The sequence below is a fragment of the Cynoglossus semilaevis genome, chromosome 9 (assembly GCF_000523025.1).
Source record: "Cynoglossus semilaevis isolate Cse_v1.0 chromosome 9, Cse_v1.0, whole genome shotgun sequence".
NCBI classification, from domain to species: Eukaryota; Metazoa; Chordata; class Actinopteri; order Pleuronectiformes; family Cynoglossidae; genus Cynoglossus; species Cynoglossus semilaevis.
Window position 1 is genome coordinate 14,253,771 of NC_024315.1, and position 25,553 is coordinate 14,279,323.

Below are 25,553 nucleotides of genomic sequence, written 5' to 3' on the forward strand. Positions count from 1 at the left end.
TGACCTGCAGAGGTTCTTCTCCACAGCCACACTGTTACAACTGAAGGGTTCTTACTCTGACCACCAGGGTCAGATTATCATGTTATCTACATAAAATCCAAAATAGTATCTGGAACTTATCCCATTGTGTGTCAGGCCATCGTTGTTAAAATTCCCTCCGTCTCAGTGGACGGTGGCTTCACCTCGGCCTGTAACGGGTCGATGGTTAAAATGAGTTAAACACTGAGATAGTGATAATGACAGAGGTACAGAGCCACAGTGTGGACTTAATGACTTAATGAGCGCAGTAGTTAATGAGTCATGTGATCAAATTCACCACAGTCCAGTAGAAAGGAGCATTAACTTCTGGATTCTCTACCAAACAAAAAAACAGTAGTTCTGATGTTTTAAGCTTAGTACTTTCATCCCTGAGAACCAGTCGTAGAACATTATCTGTGCTACTAGTACTAGTACTAGTACTAGTGTACTGCTGCAGTTTGTGTAATTTTTGAGTTTTCTTTCATTAATCTACTTCCACAGTCCAAAAACCTATAGACTGGGATTTAGGTTCATTGTTCACTCTAAACCATCGGTTCTCAAACCTTTTAGACTCGGTACCACCTGAGAAAGTAAAAGAAAAAAGAGTACCACCATGATGACCAACATTAGAATTCCCCTGCTCGTCCCACGTTCAACACACAAGTGATCCCATGATTCCGTGCTGCACATTTTTTCTAAATGTTGTATTAATTGTGCAGTGTATGTTTCCGATTTATTCAATTGAAAATGCAAATGTGAAAATGTGAATTTTTCCCACGTACCACTGGTGGTACACGTACCACAGTTGAGAACCACTGCTCTAAACTAACCGGAGGTGTGAATGCCAGTGTGGATCCTTGTGTTCGTGTTAGTAAAGTGTGAATAAATATAGAACTGAAGAACCACAGTCGTTTTCCCCGCTCCGTGTGCCTCCACTGACCAGGTCGTGGCGCTCTGATCTTCTTTCATGACCCTTCGCAGGAGGCCGAGTGTCTCTACTGTAACACAATTACCGTTTAAGCTGCCGCAATACTCCACAGCACAAATCCTCTCCATACTATTGATTTTTGTGCTGGATTTGAGTGGTGACCGTGCTGCTGCTGCTGCTGCTGCTGCACGGCCATTAAACGGACAAACCTTTATTGATATCAGTGGCAACATTAAAGGCTCTGAACGAGGCTGATGATTAAATGTGTTAAATGTACAAGTAGCCAGAAAATTTAATGGAGCTATTATGGAATATTCCCAGTGTCCTCCTTCCCCGACAGTTGTTTTTCAGAAGGCAGCGCATGTGAACGGATATATAAACATAGTTAATGGTGGCCCACTAGTAGAATAGGAAGACCATGTGAAGGCAGGAGCGCAGCAAAGACCTGAATGTTGACCCCCCTGCTCTGTTCCTCCCAGTCACTCTCTCTCCCACAGAGTCAAGTTTATGTATATTTTTCTTGACGTTTTTCCATATTATTAATTCCATCATTTGGATTAGTCACAGAAATACAACTGGTGGAAACACTGACATCTGCCTGCTGTTAGTTGTCTGTCCCAGCGATGTAAACAGAAAATGTTGATTCATCATCAGTAATCACAACAAATTACCACGCTGATCGCTCGTGAGCAATCGTGATTAAACAACATCGTTCTGATTCACAATGTGAATGATTGACAGCCACTATACAAGGGACAAAAAAAATTAAAAATATCACATCCTGAACATTGGAACCTTGAAAATGCAGCTGGTTGAGTTGTGGCTTCACTTCTTAAAGAGGAGGTTTATGGAGTAGAGCAGAGATAAGAGTTTGTCACTGAAGACCGTGTGAGCGGCTCATAGAGGAGGAAGGAGAACCAGATAAGGAACGTCAGCTCCTGGAGCTTCTGAGGCTCAAATCAACTGCCTTACACTCTGAGGACTGCGTCTGCTTTTTTCTCCCCTCTCTCTCTCTCTCTCTCTCTCTTCAAGTGCGTTAAATGTATGCATGCATTCAAAGAAACTCTTTTCTGCCGGATCTCTGTGACCGTGCGCCTTTTATGGATGGAGTTTCAGCAGAGAAGCAGATGGAGATGTAGGCAGCCAGGATGTTCTCAGCAGGTGGATGTTGGTGAAACCTGTCTCCATATCCCCTCTCTCTGGGGCCGCACAATTATGGCCAACATGACAAGCAACATTATTTTGATCAATATTGGAACCAGGCTTATTAATGACCACTATAATAAAAAAAATCATGATTATCATTTTATAAGGTCTTTGGCTAAATAAAATAAAATTGCATGCGTTATTTCAGCGCCTTACTCGATGCAGGATTGCTGTCATGGTTGTCTGGGTTTAGTGGATTTAGTGGACGTCTCACTCGCAAATTGGTGACTGTGAGGCTGCTGGGTGCCGCTCACTGCAGGGTACACTCACTTCCTTATTGGGCAGTTTTTGCTTGCCCCCTAGTGGTTGGCTGAATCTTGGTTGAGAAAGTGCTTGATTTATTATGCAGCAATGCCCACTTTAGGATCGTGACTGCTATAATCATATCAAGCCTATGTTCAAAAGTTTAATTTTTATTTGGGATGTCCAATATTTACTTTTTCCCCGATACGCGATATCCCAGTATTTTTCAAACACTTTCTGATATCGATATAAGCCTGAGATATTTATTTGTTTATCACTGGAAAACCACTGTATTGTGTCGCTGGGACCAGCATTCTCCGCTGATTATTAAAATAGATGAATAAAATGAGTTGCAATGCTGCCATCTAGTGACTTTCACTTTCAAATGTCTTTCATCATTTGGGTAAACCCTGGCATTGCATTATCGGGTTTTTATTATCAGAGGAAAAACCGATAACGATCCTTACAGATATTACATAACTATGCTAATATCTGGCCGATAATTTCGGTCGGACATCCCTAGTTTTTAGTTATTTATTTATTTTTTACCAAACATTGACTTTTAACCAAGTGCACCTCCTGACTCATCACTCAACATTCCTAGTCCAGCTCCGTGTTTACAGAGTCATCAGTCGTTCATTAACACAAACCACTCCTTCTCCAGGGAGCCACGCTTTTTATAGTTCTATTTTCCACAGTAGTGATGTTCAGCTGGGAGTCCCCCCCCCCCCACACACACACACTTCCATTCATCCTCCCTCCCACACCCCTGCACTCAGCCAGCCTCAGCCTCCACCCTAATGATGCTGCTCCAAAAGGATATTATTTAGCAGTGTCAGGATTGATTTCCATATTTTAACTCTAGGATCGGTGAGGCTGCTGACTGTGTTGTGGCAGCAGTGAACCTAATATGAAAGGACCCGGCCTGAGGCGGTGCAAAATAAATCCTGTTCAATAAGATGTGGACTGACAGCTAACAGTAACAAAAAAAAACGTCTTCTTTGCCGACGTCCTCAGTCTTCCCCTTCTGTCAAGGACGTTTATACTTATATATAAACCTTTATATGCTGTATATATATATTTTTTATATAAACATAAACATGTACATAAATGTATATGTTTATATGAATGTATATATGTCTATGTATATGTATATATGTTTATATATTTATATATGTATATATATATATACAGTATGTATATGTATATATACATATAAAGTATAATATCCTATAATATATACATATTATACTGTATGTATACTGTGTGTGTAGTGTGTTTCTGCCGCGTTGTTTCGTTGACGAGTCTTTCTGCCGAAAAATGTCAATTTGTGTGTATATCTATGTATATATGTATACGTGTGTATATACTTGTATGTATATGCATATATACATACACATTTATCTATATAAATATACACACACACACTTGTCTGTGTTTGAGGCACTACACTATTCTTCTGACAGTGCAGAGAAAGTGGTTTCAATTAGCTCCAGACGTGTTTTTCATTTTCTTTTGACTCGTTGGTTTATCATGCGCTATAGAGATGAAGTGGGCAAACCAAACAGGCCTCATTATCGTCACCGCCGTTCTCCTCACTATTCTCTCTCTCTATTTCTCTTGCTCTCCCCCTCTCTCTCACTCTCTCTCCACCGACTTTTTTCCCGTGGTCTATTTGTCTGCGTTTGCCGCTGCCTCCCTCATGATTGAATGCTTTGCGTTAAAACTGGGCCACCCTGGCAGCCTGACAAATGAAGGCAATAGCATGTTTGGAGACACCTCGTTCAACAGTTATTGAAGTTGATAACTTATAATTTGCATATAGATAAGGCATTCTTACCTAGACTAAATATTTAGCATATAAAGTAGGATTGTTCTTTTTTCTATTTTTTTGTTTTTTTGTTTCTCTTCCGCTTGACAAAAAGCTGGTGCACTATCTGAAGGGAGATTGCTTGGTGTTTGTTTAGTGGTGAGAAAATGTCACTTTGCCACTTGGGGATGTAATTAAAAATGAGAAATATTCCGCAGGACTTGAAGAGGAGGCAGCAGAGTGGAAGGAGAAAGACAATGACTCATGTACAGCGACTCAGCGGGGCTGAAATCCATCTCTTTAGTACTATTGTTCCTCCATGAATCATGAATGGATCGTCTAATACTGCAGTAAACAGCAGGACAAAGAGAATCCATTCATACGTTCTGTCGGGAGGAACTCAGTGAAGGTGTGACTATCAGTCACCTTTCTGAAGCTCACAGCTGTCATCACAACTGCAGCCAATCCTACGTTCGTTTGACAATGTGATCCAGTTACTGTCAGTTTATCCTTTTTTACAGAAGGGTTTCCAAGTTTCCTCCAGGAAATGTTGAGCTCCATCAGACAACTTGTCATTGACTGCAAGCGTCACATGGCGCGCTGAAACAGTTGTAACCATAGAACTGATGTATGGTAGCATGACGATCAGAGATACTGTTTTCCGTGACTGGAATAATAGCCATTTATATCACAGGTAGTCCGGAACGGTTCACAATTAAAGGTAAAAATTGACCCTGTAGCAATGGAGAAAAACAAACAGGAAGTGATGCCTTCAATTATAGTTTGTTATTGTGATTTTAACAACCCCCCCGCCCCCTCCTAGGGATCTTAAATTCACCTTTTTTAAGGATAGAATAAATGCAGAGCCAGAGATGACGATGACCTGCCAATTAGCACAGTGACCTTTGCTCTTGCCACCTCCCTTCAAATTCAAATCTAAGATTATATTTTTAATCCAGATTATGGGAATTAACATTAGTGGATAATAAAATTAAGACCATGAATGTTACACAAGATTATAACGTCAATGTCATTCTGTAATTATAAGTGAAACAAACACTACCCTCATCACCAAAGTCAAAGAAAACTTGTTGAGAAAACGACCTAAAAATACTCTTAATGGAAACGATTTTGAAAACAAGTGTTTTGTATAAAATATATAAAACAAAATGTAGCATTAAGGCTGTAAATCTCAGAGACAGACAGAGAACAGAATGTTTTGAGCAGCATTCAAGTGCAAAAGTGTCCATTTGTTCTAGAACTCTGCTGAGTCAGACTGCTGCTCCCTCTGAGTCTGGATCTGCTGCCGGTTTTTCCTTTCCCTTTTTTTTCCCTCTGCCAAACAAAGATCGAGAATCAAACATTTGAAGTGTCTTATGTCCTTAAACCACAGTTGTACCTGTATATTTCACTCCATATATATTTTAGTTTGCCGTATGTATACAGTACTCTATCACCCCCTGTTCATCTTTTGTGTTGTGTCCCCTTACCTGACCTCCTGCTGCTGGAGCCTCCTCTGCAGGATCAATACAGTTGAATTGAATCTGGAATAATAGAACAGCTGCCCCCAACATGGAGCTTAAACAACCAACATTAGGAACTTTTTTAAAGCCTGGGGGTGGTGAATAACACTAAATTGATTTTTATTCCTCTCCTGTCCTTCCCTTCTCTCCACCCCTCCCTCTTACCTCTACCTCCCTCCTTTCCGCCCCCTCAATCTTTTACTCTCTTGGCCAAAAGGCACGTCACCCTGGAAAATATTTGACTGTAAAGCAGTGGTCCCCAACCTTTTTTGGCCTGTGATCCCATTTTGATTTCACACATTTCTGGAAACACCAGAGATCTTTATTCAGTCACATGATCACAGCTGTCAATCAAAATGCCCCGGCTCAGCCATGCAGTTAATTTGATCCTGGATTTATATAGTTTGTGTGTAAATGTTTTTTCTTGTTGTGTATATGTCTATGTATGGGTGTGTGTGTGGGGGAGTGGAGGGGTGGAGGGCTGTTTTTTTCTTTTGCTCCTCGGAGAGAAAGCCAAGTAGCAAAGCTTTTAATTATTGATCACTGATAAGTTTATCAGCTGAACCGTATTAAATGAACAAACTTCAGCAGGGGATTGTTTTCCTGTTGCTGAGGTAGTCACATGTTTAATGTAGTGTGTTGTGGTTGATAATGTGATAGGAAAGTGGAAGGGAAGTGAACGACTCACTACTGTCATTGTGACACAGCACACCACTGCACACAACCAAATGTGACCTCTGTGGTGACTTGGCAGCTGGTGGACTCGAACCTGGCCCCTTTACACTGCATGGTCTAAAATGTTTACTCACAAATCTAGAAAACTAAATCTAACACAAACAAGGTGTAATTATTAGAACCACAGTGTAGTTGTCTTGGTATATTTTAGTCTTTTTTTTTTAAATTAAAATAACTTTCTGGTTGGGGATACCATATAAATTTAATCAAAACCGTCTTTGATAAATTCCCTGCAGAAACCACAGTAACCGGGTTCACCGGGATGTCTTTGTGAGACTTCGGACGGTGGAGAGCAGGTTGGTCAAACACTCAAAAGATCATATTTAAACTAAAAAAAAACTGACCTGAAAATGTTCTCTGGTATCTCAGATACCGACTGACTGCTGTGTCCCCAAACTACAGAGGGAACGGAGCGCTCCGACTCCAAAGCTACAGTCAGGAATAATGAGACGACTTGGGAACGTTGGTCTTATTCCACAGCTCGCCTCCTAAAAAGGTTAGCCACGGCCAATTAATCCATCTGGTTAAAAAGGTCAGGTCTCTGTGTTAGAGAGACTGGGAATAAAGCCGTACAAGAATTCACCGCCGCCTTATCACAGAGCCACATCGTGGTCCATTATAAAGGTTTGTTTAGACATGACTAAAGCATAAAGCTCATATCTTGTAATAGTTTTTCTTGACCTTTTGCTGAATCATGGAGCAAGAAGCTGTGATAAAAGTTTCTATTTACATTATTTACGACCCCTCTGCTACTGTGAAAACCAAAAGGCCAAGTTTCAGTCATGACATGCTGAAAGGGAGACCTTTAGAGTGTTACTACTACCTAACTCTGGAGCATAGAACATTTTTTTTGTTACATTAAAATTAAATTAAAAAAGAACCTCAAAGCAACAAAAGGGTGTGCAGTCAGAAGGATAGATGGGTTCAAATTCGCATCCACAGTGAAGAAGGAACTTATACAACGGTCTTCTGGTGATCGTTCATAAGTAATCTCTCTCCCTTTCTGTCTCTGCCTCTTTCTCTCTCTCAACGTTTCCTTATACCCAGCCTCTTCTTCTCTTTATCATACAGTCTTGTGTTATCTCTATCTATCTATCTATGTATCTATCTATCTATCTATCTATCTATCTATCTATCTATCTATCTATCTATCTATCTATCTATCTATCTAAAAAGAACATGTATGTACGTGTATATATAATACATGTTCTTTTTCCCCTGTGCTGCTGCAACACAACACTCTCCCCAGTGCGGGATCAATAAAGTTGAAGTTCATTGACCGTGATGTTTGCAGATGACATTGTAATCTGTGGTGAGAGTAGGGAGCAGGTGGAGAAATCCCTGGAGAGGTTGGGGTTTGTTTTGGAAGCAAAGAGGAATGAAGGTCGGCAGAAGCCAGACAGAATACATGCAAGACAGAAAACCTACAGACTAGGAGTAGAGGTAGTACCAGTACAAGTACCGAGGGTACATCAAAGAATGTTCATAGAAGTGCACACAAAAAAAGGTGGAGTTGTTGTTTTTTGGGTGGAGACAAGTGTCAGTGTGAGTCGTGACAATAGAAAAGAATCGAGATGTTGATTTGAAACGTGCCAGTTTTTATTTATTTTTTTTCAGGCTAGTTTTTATAGTAAAAGTGGTCCGGGGTCCATTAAATATTAGGTTCGAAGTTGGGATTGTACCTACGCAAAAACGTAGTCTTTCGGGACATTCATCTTTGGTCTTTCATTTGAAAAACTTCTCCATTCTTTTTGTTACAGCTACCATTTTAGAGCTCGTTAAGGAACTGACTGAACATTACTGCCACTATGTGGTTGAAAGTTGCATTGCAACTGAACATCTCATGGATAACATATCTCTGGTGTCATGTGTTGATAACCTATACAGTCCCGTGGCCTTCAGGTGCAAAACTGAAAGTTCTTTGCCGCCCTCGACGTGGCACTGGCATTGACTGGTTGTCTCTTTATGTCACCATGTGATAGACCGAAGAACCTCACCTTTGCCTGGTGACTACTGGAATTTCCTTCACCTCGCCCCATGACCGTGAAAAGTCTAGTCTCAAAACCTAAACCGTACTTTGCAGGAAGCAAGAATTTTGTTCCTTTAAGACGTCTCAAACTTCACAAGAATTCCTGGAAAGTCGATGGGAATTGTGGGAAATTCACAGCAACTGAAGAAAACCTGGAACATGTTTGGATCTCCACCTTAACCCCACCCACCTCAAAATCTGACCAGTCACGATAGTGTGACATTCATAGTACAGGATGAATTAATGAATAAAAACCAACAAATGTTCAGAGGTTTTCTGCTATGTTCCGCTGGTCACAGGAGGAAGACATGGTCTTTAGGATGAATTTTGAAAACACAAATGTCTTTTTTTAAATTAAATCTTTTCTCCACTGCCTCAGCCCTGTGGTGATGATGGCTTTAATCTGTTCTAATCTCAGGCCTCCTGCCAGTAAAAACTGCTCCGGGCTTTTAAAGACAAACTCTTCACAGAGAGAAGCAGCTGCTCAGAGACACCAACAGCCAGCAGCGGAGGAGCTGGGCTGGAGAAAATGAAGAAGTGCTAGTTGTCTTTACTTCATGCTTCCTGAGCCACAACTCACGTCCACGATCCGGACCAACATGTCGATGACATAACAGGTCCCAGGAGCTGCTGATGCTCTGTTTCCTCCCGTTCTTTGCTCTCTGAGGAATCCCGAAAACGTGTGGCTGAGTCTCCGCTGGCGGAATCAGCCGCGATCAGCTGCTTTTCAACTTCACACCAACATTTCCCATCAATTATTCAGAGGCCCTGAAATAATGTCGTCTGCATTTTCTTCTCTTCAGAGAAGGAAAGAAAGAATCATAAATGAACAGTCACAGCAGTGGCGACAACTCCGGCAGTGGAGCAATTAAATTAAAAACATCACGTTCCAAAGATTCAAGAAGGACAGACAGGGGGAAATCAGAGCAGCAGTAAGTAGAACACGCTGAGATTTCTGCCGAATCAAGACGCAGAACGATGGATTATTATTATTCCCCTTCATGTTCCACTCATGGACTATTCATGTGTCAGTCCATCAGCAGGTCTGAAGCTCTGCGAGCTGCTCTGAACAGTGAAACAGAAAGACTGATGACTTAGAATCATGATCTAGGGAGTGGGGCCCCCGAGGGAGGGTGTGGCTACTGCAGCGCCGATGAACTTCAGTTTCAACATTTTCTGTGTGCGTGTCGCATCAAATACATGGTGTCTGTAGTTTGATTTCCTTTGTTGAGTTAGAATCGCAGTGTTGGAAATATGGTTTCGTTTTAAAACCCAGTCTGTGAGTGAGGGGTAATCAAGAAAACGATTGGAATCAGTGAGAATACAGGAAGTTGAAATAATACTGTTGAAATTTTGGAGGTGTGGACCCCCACACCATAGACCAGACACAGAAGCAGGTCATGACCTGGGGTCAGAGGTCATCCTGTCGAATTATACAGCGAAGAAATTCTCTGATGGAAACACCACTGAGAAAGAGAGTAGAAACTATTGAAACTATTCAGTGATGTCGATTGTGAAGCTCCTTGTCTCTTGTTTGTTGGACCCAGCATGAATCATGATGTCCTGCTGGAAGCAGCCATCTGGATGATGATCTCTAAGTTGTTCGCTGTGTGTTTTTGACCTGGTCTTTGCCAAGTCTGGATCTTATATCCGCCGCTCAACTGGACTTGGTCCAAGTTCCTGTTCTGCCTTCAAGGTCACTTTGAACCTATACACGAAGTTCGCGCTTTTGAGTCCGACCAGCCTGGAGTTACATGGAAGTAAATAAACAATGAGAGAACAAACAAACACCACATAGCATTTGATCTGAGCAAGTTTGAAAAGTAAGAATAACGTGAAACAGAACTGTGAGGCGTTTGAAGTTTTCTGATGTTCCCCTCTGTGATGCTCTCCAAACGAGACAGATCTGGACAGCCCTACTGTAGCCCGCCAGTCCAACATCTTGATGAACATCCAAATCTGTTTCTTCCTGCAGCGTCAGATCAGCGTCGCGCAGCCACAGACTTTGACTTTATGTCTTTCATAAAACAGCATAAACGGACCCTTAACTGTGTTCACTGCACTGCAACAATCACCTGATCATTCCTCCTCTTCTGTTGCATCAATTGCGTCGGGTTGACTGTGAAGCTCATCGTTTCGTTTCCTGCGCCCAGCTTGAGTCGTGTTGGCCTGCTGGAAGCAGCCAATTAGATGATGCTGTATGTCTGTGTGTGGACACAACAGACGAAAACATTTCACACACAAACTTCAGCAGCAGCACACGTGGCCAGAAGAATCCTTGGGTCTGGGCTGTTGGCTCACATCCTCACCATGCTGACTGTAGGCTGCATCACGGAGACAGACTGATATTTGAATAACTGTCTCCTTCCCGGCAGCTCCAGCCACTCTCTGTGTTCTCCTCTGACCTCTCTTATTCACACATGGCTGTTGCCCACAGAATGCCATCGCACTGGATTTGTTTGTGTGTTTTTCTCAGCATTCTCTCAGGAACAACCTCAGACTCACGGTGACGGAGAAACTCCCAGGAGAGCAGATAATCAAATCAGTTTGTTTGGCTCCAACACTGTTTGGTTTCAGTGTGTCTAGAAGCTTGGAAGTAGTGAGCTGCTGATGCACAATTGTCTAATTAGATATTTTTTGTTAACAAACAGACTCATGGGAACTAAATGGAATACAAACATTTCTTCCCACTAATTGCTTTGAAAACAGAATTCTGACTTCAACAAAAGTGTGTTTTTGTACCAAGCTGTGAATCCAACAATAATTTCATTTTGACTCAAACAAATTCACCGTCTTGTTTACGTTGAGTTGTTTTGTTAAATTTTTATGTTATTTTGTTGGCTCGTAACTCACCTTCTGCAGCCTGTAGGTGGTGCTCAATTTACATTTGAAAGTTCTTTCCTGGTTTGTTCTGTATATAAATCTAATCCCATCAAATGGGTTGAAACTATTTCACATGGAAATATGGAGCATATTTTAAGAAATGAACCTCAGGAAAGTCATTTAGCGTTAGCCCGTTTTGTAGTTTGATAACGCCTTGTCTGTTAGCGATGTCTTCAACAAGTACAGTAAGTTAACATCCTTAGCTACACTAGTTTTCCTTGTCATTGTCAACAGAAAGTAAAAAGCCTCTAAAAATAACTCAGTGTGAAAATAATGTAATGAGTCTAAGCTACTTTCCGATAGTAATCCGTAACTACAACAGGGGTCAGCAACTCTTTTTGGAGGGGCAGAATCTTTCTGGACAGATACTTCGGGGGCCAGACACTCAATTAAAATTCAATAAAAGTCCCATTTTGTCTAATATTATATTGATGTTTTGACGTATTCAGTTGCTGACCAGATTGGACAGTTTGTCAGGCTGGTTTCAGCCCACAAGCCACCAGTTGATAATCTCCATACTAAAGCTTGAAACCTTAACAAACCCAAACATGAGGTGGTAAAAGTACTCCTCTATCTGCGGTAACTCCCAGACATCACTGTGGTATCTGTGCGTCAGTCACAGTGTGTGACAAGACATGGCTCCGCCCCCGACACCGGAGAGTTCTCAGAGGGCACGACTCTTGTTCTGTTTGTTTTCCATTGCTCTGAATTATAGATTAGGGAATCATTGTGCAGCGACTGAGAGAATTCTTTAAAAGACTTTCAAACTCCTGAACAAAGTCTAGCACATAAACAAAGTTGACGCACTTTTTATACCAGCAGTAAAAGAAAGAAAAATCTGCAGCTTGCTGATACGCTTGAGCCTTTATGCATAAGAAACAATAATGTTTTTTACTGTCAAAGACTTAATAAGACATGCTGAATAGACTTGTTTAAAACATCATACCTGCCACGTACTGCATGGAAAACATTAATTTGATTTTATTTTTATTACGGAATGATTATATATATATATATATATATATATATATATATATATAGCACCTTGCTCCTACATACAGTATGTCTGCAGTTGAAAGCCCTTGTTTAAGCTCTTGTTTTCTCTGGTTACCTACTTTTGTCATTTTATTGGATTTTATTTCATGAAAAAGGAAAAGGAGAGGTCATGCACCGTTCTTCATTTTTAATTTTGTCAAAAAGGTGGGTGCACAGGAACCCATTTTCATTAAGTACCTGTGACCGGGAGCAGTTGGTGGGAAATTATTCATAATAACTTAGGACAATAAAACGTCTCAAACACCCAGAAATCCCATTGTTGCATCTCTAGTTCCTGCTGGTCAGCTTAGAGGTTAAGGATAAGGTTAACTGTTAACATTTTAAACAGGCTAGAGGTGGGAACGTGAGTGTGAATGATGTCCAGGGTGTAACTCTGCCCACACATAATGATGATTGGTTGATGACACTGGAAAAAAAATAACTGGTAGAAGATGAATGAATGAATGAATAAACATTTGTGTTGTTCCATGTGACTTCTGTCTATTTTAAATGTTACAATAATTGTGTAAACGAAGGCTCTATAAAAGTGGATGAACTCATCCGCCGGTGTGGATGTGGGGCTGTCTGTTTACTCCCAGAGTGAAGGGAGGGACGCGGGGGGAGGGTGGTGTCATTGAACGGCTGCTGTATCGATTAATGCTTTATTTCTAAATACAGACTGACAGTCGGGGCAGCTCCTGGATCTTCCGACGGCTGACTCAGTGCCTCGGTGCTGTCACACTGCTGCCTGGCTGTGGCAGGTTGGTTCCTCCGTCAGTGGATGAACATATCCATCTTCACACCTCAGGGTCCTCTTCGGCAGCCCATCTCCCCGGCCGCCAATTCTGCTGAATCTAATAAGGGCGTTTGAGGTGAGCGTCCGCGATCTCTGTGGAGGTTTTATTCACTTTCGGGGGGGTTTCAGCGCAGGGGGGATAATTCTTGGGGGCAAGACTTTGAACTGTTACAACTCCCATTTAGGGGTGTGTGTGTGTGTGTGTGTGGATGTGATAACTCAGTCACTGTGATCTTTTCTCTATGTTAGAAATATAAAATAATGTCATGACAGAGCCACAGGCTGTGAACCTTTAGTAACGATCTACCCTGTGATTGTTACCCAAGTGCCCTTGGGCAGGTTTTCATTTGCCTGCATTAATATTAAAAATCTGCAGCAGATGTGCTTTTTTGATGGAAATAACATTATTGACCTTTGTAACCGTCTGTATGACAGGAAGAACACAGCCATCGCTCTTCTCCTTCGTTCAGTATTCCTGTAGCGCGGCCTCCTCTGGCTCAGGTCCCTGCATTCTTTAGTCTGAAAAGTTAAAAACAACTTCTTCAAGTTAAACGGATAGTTTTGTTTGTTCTTCTTTTAAAGAGCACACTTGCTGACGTGGCATGTCGGTAAATGTCATTGTTTAGCGCAGAGCAGTAACGGGTGTTTAAAGGCAGCAGTGAGTCATGCGACCGCAGCGGTTTGCTGCTGATTTTGGGCCGTGATTATGCAAATGGTGTTGTGATTGAGTTAGGGTGTCCTCGTTAGTGAGAAACAGCAGCAGCAGATATGAATTCATCTACAAGACTATTAATTAATTCATGCATTAACTTGGCCCGCCCTCGTAAAAATAAAGTGAAACATAAACACATGAGAGGTGAAGGAAAGGGACCACCAGGTTTACTAGGCTCTAAAAGAACAAACACAGTTATTCATACTTTAGATTTATTTTTAAGAATCCACTTTGCATGAGATTAGGGACCGTGTTTTTTCTGACCATCCAATCAAATCACTCAAATTGCCAATGCAACTCTGCACCAGCTAGAAGGCCTTGCTATGCCAACTCAAAATCTGATTGGTTAAAGAAACAAACACATTTCCATTCATTTTGCACTACTGACCACTGAGGCCTAAGGGCAGATTTCCTTCAACCTGGCAACACCTGAGGCTGAAATGTGATTGGATAAAAAACACGAGTACATATGACAGGGCAGCGCAACCAGAGAAAAACCAAGAATGAGAATAAACGAATACAACAGAATACTATTTTATAATTATTCATGATAAATATATCAAAATAAACGCTGACACTAGACAGGAAAGGCTTTGCTGACATTGACGTTACACTACTGCCCCTGTGGGAGAAGATGAGAAACAAAGGCTCGGCTGCTCTGTTGACACATTTTACCTCTTAATCTTCTGTGTCGGTGGAAGAAAAAAAAAACAACTAAATCTATTCTGCTGTGTTCTAATCTATATCAGGGCTGCACCCAGTCTGTGTATGGCTCCACCGGGGAATAGATCTGTGGGCCTGAAATCGATGCCTGATCATTAGCACATCTACTGTAAGGCTGTTATCATTATCAGGTGGAGGAGACTCCCAGGAGAACAATCACGGCACGTTTCAGTCTCCTTGGCTGCTGCCTCAGGATCTACAGGTATGTTGTCACAAAAAAGTTCAACAAATAAATAAAAAGCTCATCTGGGGACAGTGTAACAATAGACAATGGACCGCACAGCTAAGAGTAAGCATTTGTCCTTAGCAGAGAGGCGAACACAGAGATGCTGTGGTGCTTTCAGTTGCAGTGGTTGCAAAATAATTCCGGTCTTTTTCTTTACAGAAAATATCTGGGTCAGGGACCACAGGTGGGGTCACAGGGTCACTGATGTTGGCCTGTGACAACTTCCAGGTATAATTTAATTCTGCAGGTGTGCTCAAAATATCTGAAGCTTTAGAATATAACTATACTGTAAACAAAAAAGAAAACGTGGTGACAATGAATGGAGATCCCTGCCTAAAACTTTTGCTCAGTACAATATTTATTAAATACCACAAGGTTTGTAGTTATATTACAGTTGTAAGTGATAAAAACTTTAATGACAGTGGGTAATCTTCTGTCTCGAATCCGTCACTTTTCTTCGCTTCCTTCTGATTCAGGCGATAGCTTTACCTGGAGAACATTTTCCAGAAGGTTCAGGCAGTAGATATCAGCAGCCCCCATCAATCAGCTGGAAATGAAAGCAGCAGTTGTATTTTCTCAGTGCCTCTGTGCTGGATATTAAAGTTCAGTAAACAATAACTCTTCCACTTAAAGCCTGTCCACGGCTCCAGATAAACGCCAAGGTTTTTTTAACGTCCAGCTGCAGGTGACGCCTCTGATAGTCATCGGGTTCATTAAGACTCTGCAGCTAAATGAAAAACACTCATTAGTGGGATCACTTCACTCGTCTTCTCACGGAGTGGACAATGCTCCGACTTATGATAAGATCGCTATCATCGCGCTGGGCCACGGCCGTTTAATGAACTGGGAGAAGACATCAGTGCTCAATACTGACACCTGTTGGATCACAGACTACAACGCAAAACGTTGACTGGAACCAGATGATCAAAAACACATTTACCTGAAATATGTACAGTATTTATATTTATCTTATTACAAGGTAACCTGTGCTTAGCTTAGCATTGGTGCCAACCAGCTTAAATCAGCTTTGAAAGCAGGACTAGTTAGGGACTAATGTGGGCAGCATTAGTGTTGCTTCTTTGAGATCTCCACTGGTATTTCCTTATGAAATTGTCTACATCATGCATGTCAAACTCAAGGCCCGGGGGCCAAAGCCGTTTTGTGTTGCCCGTTTGAGCTTAAAAAGCATTTAGTAAAGTCCATGCAGCAGAGTTTCTTACCATAAGAAATTAAAAGTTTTTTTTTATTACACAGCAATGTTTGCAGCTTGAATTAATAATAGTCAATTGCAGAAACATGTATTGGTCTGTTATGGAGTATTTACATCTATACCAGCAGTCCCCAACCAAGGACTGGTCAGCCAATACCACCCGTTACTACAGATACAAGGTACTGAGCACTGAAGGATTATTTTATTATTTTTTCAAAATAAAACATCTTATCTTTAAATAAATAAAGTAAATTGATATGGCTGGGTTTTCTTTAAATGAAGTAAATTAGTAAAAAAATGGACTGAATGACCTATGGACTGGTACTGGTCCGCGGACCAGGCGTTGGGGACCCCTAATCTATACAGTCTTCCAGTTACAACCGGCCCTTCAAGGGGAACTGTATTGCTGATGTGGCCCTCGGTGAAAATACTGCGGTATTTTACGGTAAATATATTTTTTAGCTGTCCAATATTTTTAAACTATTTTTGTGATAGAAAAACATTTTCTCACCTGAAAGAAATTAAGGTAAAATATAGCAAAAAATAAACTAAAAGACATCGCTGGTAGCTTTGTTTACTTAGGGAATCGAGCACAGCATTGAGTTCTGCTGTCCCTCACGCTGATTGGCTCATGCATCGTAGCGTCTCTCAGCATCTCCATTTGCTGTAGTTTGTGCTCTTGTGTTTGGTGAAAGTTGACCCTAATTGAACGCCCTACGATGCCTCCTGAACGCTGCGACACCTGATGTTACGAAGCGCAAACGAAGACGCTGACACAGACGACAGTTAACAGCCTTTATTTTTCTTTACAATAATGTCCGACCGTCTTGGCCAGTATTCACTCTTCCGTTCACTCGCCTTGGTCCATTGATTACTCCAATTGCGCTCACCTGCGTCGCCAGCCCCGGTGCTTCTCCCTTCTGCAGCTGAGCGCTAACCTCCGCCGCGGCCGCCACAATGTGTATTTACGTAATATGTATGTCTTATATTTCCATTCTACAACTCTACTGTGCATATAATTGTGTGGGAAAGGGTAATACAGTCTATGGAGGGTTGATAACAGTGTGTGTGTGTGTGTGTGTGTGTGGGGGGGGTTCGTAAAGGGTAACTATATACGTAAATAATATAATAACTCTTGCCTTTACTTCGCGGAACTACTATCTAACCACCGCGATAGGAGAGGGATCACTGTATACGCACTCAGCCTCGCTTTCAATAGAGCAGTGGTTCTCAAACTTTTTATATTCTGTACCACCTGAGAAAACATGGAGCTCTCTGAGTACCACCGTGATGACCAACAGTAGAATATAGCGTCATAGGTTTTCCCTATTAGCTTCCACCACACAGGAGAGGTGTTTATAAAGATGTTTATGTTTAAATGTTGTATTAACTGTGCATGATATGTTTCAGATGTATTCAATTGAAAATGTAAATGTGAAAAAATAGTTAAATAGAGTTTTCCCCCACGTACCATTAAAGAGCGCTAGTAGTTTTCCCCACGTACCATTAAAGAGCGCTAGTACGCGTACCACAGTTTGAGAACCACTGCTATAGAACACACTCACAATCTATAATTATGGATGCCATTCGAAAATGAAAAAGACAGACAAATAAAAAATAAAATAGAGCCACGCTATTATATTATTTTAATGGATAAGGATGAATATGCAAAAGTCGGGCATTGTTGAGCTTTCAGAAATAAAAACACTAAGGGCATGTTATAATATTAATCAGTGTTAAGTTACGTTTTCACTTGGTCAGCAATTTTCTGCCACCATTCCTCTGTTTCCAGTTTGGCGGTGACTGCGTTGCTTTTGGCAGTGATGGTCTTTTTTTAAATTCCTCATAACTTTGAAATATGTGGCCCGAGCCTGCTTCACTTTGCGTGGAAGTTGAATATTATGACGTCATCGCCCCCTTTTTGTGAACGTGCACCGATGTCTCTGAACCGGTTGACTTTGTTTGGGGCTTGGAGGTGTTGTTATGAATGGAGGTATTTTGAGCCTCCTTCAGTACTGGCCAAAACTGAAATGTGGTTTCTGTTGTTGTTCTTCAGTCTTCATGGACGAGGGTTCAGATCCAAGATGATTGGAAATCACAGCCTTTCCTGTTTCCAAACAACAAGGGTGTCGTCATTCTGCCAATGGCCACCAGGGCAGCGCTGTCAGCTCCAAGGTAAGTGACGTTTTTGTGTCAAGCGTTTCCTGTTTTCTGGCTAATCAGAAGTTTGTTTGCTGGTTTGTTTGTTTTTTTCATTCGTTGTTTGTTATGCTGAGTGTTACCGCAGTGTTGGGTTTCTGCTTCTGTCAAGGCCAAGAGTGACCAACTATGGTACCAAAAACTGGTTGTGTCTGGTACCATAGCAGGTCCTGCAGTTGTTTTTCAATCTATGTTATATGTTCCTCTGCTTGTACTAGACGATAGAGAAGGTAGGTCACTCAGTTGTTGGATATTCTGTTGGGTCTTCTGCATATTTGTAGTTTCAGAATGTGATTGAAGTACCAGTGGTGGTACTACAGTACTCCATTTTACAGTGTCTGTTTGATATATAATCTATTAATCTGATCAGGAATATATTATCTTTATAAACAGGTTTTACCTGGGCAGTACAGGTCTGTGCTGCAGTATTTTAGTGTTGGATTTGGATTGAAGTGTTGGCTACTTGTGTTACTGGTGGTACCAGTGGTACTAGATATGGGTGCTTTCTGAACTACTGGACTACGTGGTTGGTATTTGGGCACAAGGTGTTGTTGTAGAAGTGTTTTCCATATTGCAGGTCATAGGGTGATGTACTGGCAATACAATATCATATCAGGATACATGGGCAATGATACAATATATTGCGATATATTGCGATAATATTGATGTAACATTGATATATTGAGTTTTAAAAAACATCAGATCTACATTTGTAATCACTGGAGAAGAAATAAAAGCCAAAAAGAAAGAACCAACGCCATGAAGATTTCCATGTTAGTGTTGTAAAATATCAATACAGTATGTTGGAACGAAATATTGTAATATTCCACTGCATCAATATTTACTTACACCCTGAGTAGCTCACAGTGCAGCAGTACTCACCCACAGCACCATGAGTAAATATAACACCATGTGAACCAGCATACGCTTCTAGTGGCACATCGGACGAGACGTTTTCTTGGCTTCAGTCTTAGAACTTTTGTATCTTGCCTTAAAAAAGCTGTTCTTTGTTTAATGCACTCTCACCAAAGTAACGCGTTGAACTGCTGACTCATGGTTCGTCATTATGGTGAACAGTAAGTTGATAAAATGTTATATACAAAAGATAATATTCAATATATTTAATTAGAAAGTGAGTTGATGCACAGAGTCATGACGTGGCCTTTTTTTTTCACTCGTTTTAGTTTTTCTCTCTCTTTAAACTAAGACGATAAGTTTTAGGGGCTAATAGATTCAAATATTGGTTATTCTCCAGGTCCGTGGTTGCTCCGGTGTGATTTGTCTTTCTGGGTTCGTTAAGGTAATAAGAGAGTGTCAGAAATGATAAATGTACATCCTGATGCTGTACAAGTCTAATCCTCACAGACCCATCTTCTACACTGATCTCCAGATTCAGCCATTTTTTGGTTCCACTCTGTTCTCCAAAGTTGACAGATGTAAATAACTTGTAATGATTTTTTTTTTTTTGTTCACTGTGTAAAGTCAGAGAGAGAGAGCTGCTGTGTGTGTATGGTGTCAAGGTTGCTAGGTTACTGGCAATAAAAAAAAAGTTAGTACTGGCACTCATCAGTTCACCTGTCAGCTAAAAACAGTCTGAGCTCAGAATTATCCTTCCTTACATAACTGGCTCATATCCCACACTGCACCGTGAGAGTGGCCTGAACCACAGACAGTAGTCAGACACAGTATGTGGAGACGGAGGAAGTCAGAGTCAGAGTGGCGCAGCGTTCACCTGACCTGTCGAACAGACGGTCGTAGCAGTGAGCTGTGGGCGACAGAGGCTACAAGTTCAGTCATGAACAACTTTAAACCATTAGAAATAACTACGCTTTAAATGTACTATTTCATCTCTTTTACTCTTGTAGTGATTTTAAGTAAAGTGCCACAAAAGTTTATATGAAACTCAAATATGTTTTTTCTTTTCCTCTCGTTCTGCCGCAGTATTCTGCTTCTTCTCTCCTGGCTTCTTTGTTCATTTCTTTTCTTTTCTCTTTATTTCCTCCTCCCCCTCCTTCTCTCCTTCTTCTTCTCCTTGATTTGATTTGAAGTGTGACATGTTCTGTTCAGACTGTCCTCATGAATCAGAAATGGGTCACATGTGGGTCACAAAGGTCAGATTTGGGCCACATTTGCCTCCAGCATAAATGTAGTCCGTGTTGTGGGACAAATTCCAGAGGGCACCTGTGTTTCTCAGCCATCAAAGGAACGAAAAAAACATTCAGAACCAAAACCCATCCCCGGGAGCCGGCGTTTGTCCACAGAACTCAGAAATTCCACTCACGGCTCACGCGCATGACAGTAAATTCCATACAAAGGCGTAGAGAACAAAGGAAAGTCAGAACTCCTGTCATCCACCCCGTCCTCCACGTTTAATCCTGACTGTACCTAATGACTCCCAGAGCAACTGGACTAATTATATTTGTACAGCGCTGAAGGAGGCTGAGCCCCTATACAAGCATATGTCAGTCTGTGAGCCAGCATCAGAGGAAAAGGTCAATTACAGTGGCGTGTCCAAGGACTCTCTATCACAGCCTGACCTTTGGTTTGATGTGCTAAGAAAACCCACGAGAGCTTCCTCTAAATGTCACATGTTTCCTGACAGGGTTTGATTCCCCCGGTGCTGGACTGTTTACACTAACCCCCGTCCCTATTGAGTCACTGTTTGTGAGCCTCCTCTAACCACAACCTTTACAGTGGGTGGAGTCACAGACTCGAGGTTAAAGATGATGTCACACGTCAACGTTGTTGGCTAGATTTTGTACGTGATTCTAAAGTTAGTTTTGGTCACAGGTGAGAAAACGTGGGCCGACCTCAGTCACAGTCATGTAAAGACTGGGGCTACCAGATGTTTGACAAGATACCGATTACTTTCTTGGCAATTGTTTTTGATACCGATGCTTTGTGTGATTTTTTTTTTTCAACCCATATTTATAACATATTAGTCATAACAAATGATTTAGTGTTTTTACACCATAGTGTAATTGCTTGCATTAAGGTACAAGGTTGTTAAGTCGACTCAACCACATGAAGTCACTGCTCACTTCTGGTCAGTGGTCATGTGATATGAATGGATCAGCTCAGTTTTCCTGAACCATGGGGGTCAGATGGGGAGGGTGTTGTTGCAGCACAAAAGCCTGTGATTATAGTAAATTACCCTTAAAGACGTAGCATGCACTTTTTTTCATGTACTATTAAGTATTGATATTTACTTTCTTTATGAGAGTAACTGATACTCATCGATCCATACTCGATGTGTTGATACTATGGAGTCAGTACTTTTGCCACTACAGTCATGTTTGGATGTTTGGATCCATACTCAGGGAGTACAGTGGTATCCTTTCTGCATTATTGAGTATTTAATCAATTAGATTATTATTTTTTTATTAATGTCTAAAGTTATTCTGCTAAAGTTCTTAAACGTTTTTAATGTGTTTGACGACTGTGCGTTTATCCAGCGGTGCTGTGAGATACTGTGAGATACCATGATAAACAAAGTGTGAAATGAAATGTCAACCCTCCTTTTATTAGGTCAGAAGAGCAGTGTTTAATGAAGGACTCTCCTGATGCTCATCTCCTCTAAACTCAAACACTGACTCATACTGGGGTTTTTACTATTATTTACAGCCACAGAGTCACACCGAGCTATTTTCACAATGTTTTTAAACCCGGATCGTTTACAAGTCACCGCTTTTATTAGTTTGTAATATAATGTCCTCATATAATCTGACACTTTATGGAGTCACAACGTTTAAGGTCTCCTGCAGAGTGTTACCTTGATGGTACTGTACGGTAGTTTTTCTTGTTTTGTTTTTTTAACTGATCAGTTGTTTTTATTTTCCAAATGCAAAACCTTTTAAAAACACATTTTACTTGTTCTGATTGTTTTGCCTTTTTTTTTCATGTCACGATCAATAATGTGTTAAATCATCATCAGTACCAACTCTGAGAGAATTATTAAATAGTTTTATTAGCCATCACAAACCCTTCGGATAAAATGTTCTCGTCAATACTTCAATTACTACAAACCTTGAGTAGAGTTTTTTATATATATATATAAATGAGGAGATAATTTAATTACATCAAGATGAATTTTTCTCTCTACAACTTGGACTTAATTTAGAGCTCAGTGTTAGGAGTAGCTGGAGAATACACTGCAGCAGGTGTTTGTGAAGGTTCACAGTCTGGAGTGGTTCAGATGTTTGACCTCTTCATCTAGCAGACTTCTCACTGACTGAGTGACTGATTGACTGATGAAGACTGCTGGTAATGATGACTGAAACAAAGCAGGTGTCGACAGTCCAACCCACTGACAGGTTGTCTTCACCTGGGTCATGGTGTGGATGAGACGGTTGTTGGTTTCAGCAGACTGTATTTATCTGTCTTGGGTCCAGACGTTGAGCTTTCATGGTAGCAGTTCTAGTCCAGGGATATTTGGTTCTATGTCGGGTCGTCCTATTGGTCAAAAACTGGAAGAATAACAATTTTGCCCTAGTTTAGTTTTAAAACTTTTTTTTAATACGTTTTATTTCCTAAAGTCTCTTCTCTGTGGCGCTTTGGCCCAGAGGCAATGTCTCACCTCCTGGGCAGGTTCGAATCCCGGTTAGGGCTGTTGGTACCTTCCAGTGGACTCACCACCAGCAGGAAGGTTCAGGTTCAGGGTTGGTACGGTGCAGTGTGATTTGGGTGGTGGTCATGGAAACTGCTGTTCCCGCGACCTGATAAATGGATGAAAATGGATGGATGGAAGTCTCTTTTCTCATTTTTCCCATTTTCTCAAACCAACACAAACAATTTGCAATTTTCTGAAACGTTTCCTGATACCGGATAACTTACAGTCAGTCAGAATGATGGATTAAGGTGTAAGAAATGCCAGATGGCTAATGAAAAACTCCGAACATAAAGACAGAGTTACCAGCCAAGCACTCCTACATTCAAACATAGATCTCCTCTCTCCTGTTCTCCCGCAGAGAAATACACACACACTCGGCTTTCACATCTCCATTCCCTCCACATATTCACTTGTTGATGGGCGGTGTCTGGCTGCATTAGACCCTCTATTCCTTCATGCTCTCTCTGTCACCCCTGCCTCTCCATGCTGCCTAATGTCTCCCCTAAGGAGTGACAACTATCTGCCAGTCCTCTCCAATCCACCGGTGGATGTTAGGGCTGTCCCTTAGCTTTTTGAGAAATAGCTGCAGACACACACACACAGCCACAGTGCCAGCCTCACACAGCCACAGTCACACACTCCTGCTTCTGTTACAGTTAGCAGTTAGCCACCAGAGGGCAAACGCCCTGGCTGCAAATGAACACCATTTCAATAAATGTTGATTTATTTAGAAATCAAAGGATGAAGTTGGAGTTTTATTTTTCAGGGAAAAGAACTAATCAGAACACTACAATTAGGGAGCTGAGTCACTAAAAGTTGCACTGACAAAACAGTAGCCTTGGCATTTTACAGGTGAACAGGAATATGAGCTGCAGATAATCAGTGACTTCCAGGCCTTGAAGTCTTTGGCAAAAACTTCTTTTTACCCAATGTTGATTCATAAACAAAAATGAACAAACAAAAAAAAATCAGACCTTTGACTGTCTTTTTTGGAGTATCCTATTTCTACGAACAAACAAACAAAAAATCAGACCTTTGACTCTGTCTTTTTTGGAGTATCCTATTTCTATATTTTATGTATTTGATGTATAATTTAGAAAACAAAAACAGGTTAGAATATTTTGGTCAAACTCCAGCTTTACAAATTGAAAGCGTTTGAGGAAGTGTGTTACCTTTTCTGAAACTCTTAAGTGTAAATGAACAAATACGTTGAAAGAATCCACGGTTTATGAACAAACTGACGTGTCTGAGTTTGGCACTTGGACGTACAGTGTTCTATACTAAACTACACTTAGACTAACTAAAATTCTATGATTTTTTCATTATTTTAATAATTTGGTAGTTGACCAGAGAATGAGCAAAGGCGAGAAATAACGAATTCACTCAGAAATGTGAGCGGGAGTGGATTCAGGACCACGGACAGCGACTGTCTTCACGTTTGTCTCTCTCTCTCTCTCTCTCTGTGCCCCCCTCCCCGCAGTCTCACTCACTTTCTCTCTCTCTCTCGCCTCCCCTCTCTCTCCCACCTTCTCTTCCGGGCGCACACTCCGCTGGCAGCTGGCCGTGATACAGCTCCTCCTGCTCCTCCTTCCTCCTGTCCTTGTGTATGTGCGTGCGCGCGTGTGCGCGCGGGATCTTCTTTCTCCCACCGAACATCTTCGCTCCGACGTGAACAGTTTCAGTGAAGACGAGCACTTTTTTTTCTTTTGCGCTTCCCCAAACATCACCAACAACATCAACAACAACAACAGGCGGATAAGACGGGAGTTTCTTTGACTTCTAGCTACGAGACACACAGAGAGAGAGAGGAGTTCGTCTCTCCTTCATCACCCCTCTTTCTGCTCCTCTTTTTTTTACCCCACTCTGTCATCAACCATGGGGACTCGGGCTACCTCCCGTCCAGCGGGACCGCACTTGTTTCTGGGGTTGGGGCTGATGATAGCCGCTCTCACCCTGCAACATGCCCAGGCTGAGATAACGTGTGGCCGGTGCCCGTCGCCTGTGAAACTTCGCCTGCAAAAATTGGAGAAGGAGACGCGCGCTACAGAGCCAGACACGCGGGTGGAGTTTATCGGTGCGTCTGTGGAGGATGCTGTCAGCTCGGATGAAGATGGAACTAAAGCCGAGGGGGAGTCTGTGGGTGAGAAAGAGGACGCGGAGCTGAGGAGGACGAGAAGGAGCGCTTCGCTGGAGTTTGGCGAGTTGGGCAAGTGGAGCGGGCGCGGGCTTGCGCTTGACTCCGGGGACGCTTTGGAGGGGCACGAGCGAGTTTCGATGTTGGACGGACAGAAACAGAGGCCAGTGCCTGGCTGGAGCAGCAGGGACCCGGGCAGGGGCAGAGGGAACCCCCGGCAGGACGAGCCCCGGCTCAGCAGCAGCAGCACCTTCGCTCTAACTGGAGACTCTGCGCACAACCACGCAGTGGTTTACTGGGCAGGACAGAACAGCAGCGTGAGTACACGGCCGTCTGATCACTGACCTCTACACATTTCACCACATTTTTGCTCTTTTTTCTGCTGCGGCTGCGGCTGAACCACCGGCTCCGTTAGACAGTGTCTGTGCGCGCGGAGTTGGCTGTTAACAGGTGCGCTGGAGGCTGCTGGTGCGCACAGATGCAGCTCAATGCGCTCCGATTTACAGAGCGCGTGCGTGTGTGCGTGTGCGAGAG

The 25,553-nt window shown here is 41.9% G+C and overlaps 1 protein-coding gene across 1 annotated transcript in view; it reads left to right on the forward strand.

The window, feature by feature from the left end:
• Nucleotides 1-6,824: 6,824 nt before the first annotated feature.
• Nucleotides 6,825-25,553, forward strand: part of sorcs3a (sortilin related VPS10 domain containing receptor 3a) — a 223,646-nt gene continuing 204,917 nt past the window's right edge. Inside the window, exons 1-6 of the mRNA XM_025058263.1 lie at nt 6,825-6,959; nt 13,089-13,282; nt 14,668-14,843; nt 15,027-15,095; nt 18,134-18,252; nt 24,443-25,336. Coding sequence (XP_024914031.1) covers nt 24,761-25,336 — 576 coding nt within the window. The 5' untranslated portion in view covers nt 6,825-6,959; nt 13,089-13,282; nt 14,668-14,843; ... (1 more) ...; nt 18,134-18,252; nt 24,443-24,760. The remainder of the gene's footprint in view (nt 6,960-13,088; nt 13,283-14,667; nt 14,844-15,026; nt 15,096-18,133; nt 18,253-24,442; nt 25,337-25,553) is intronic.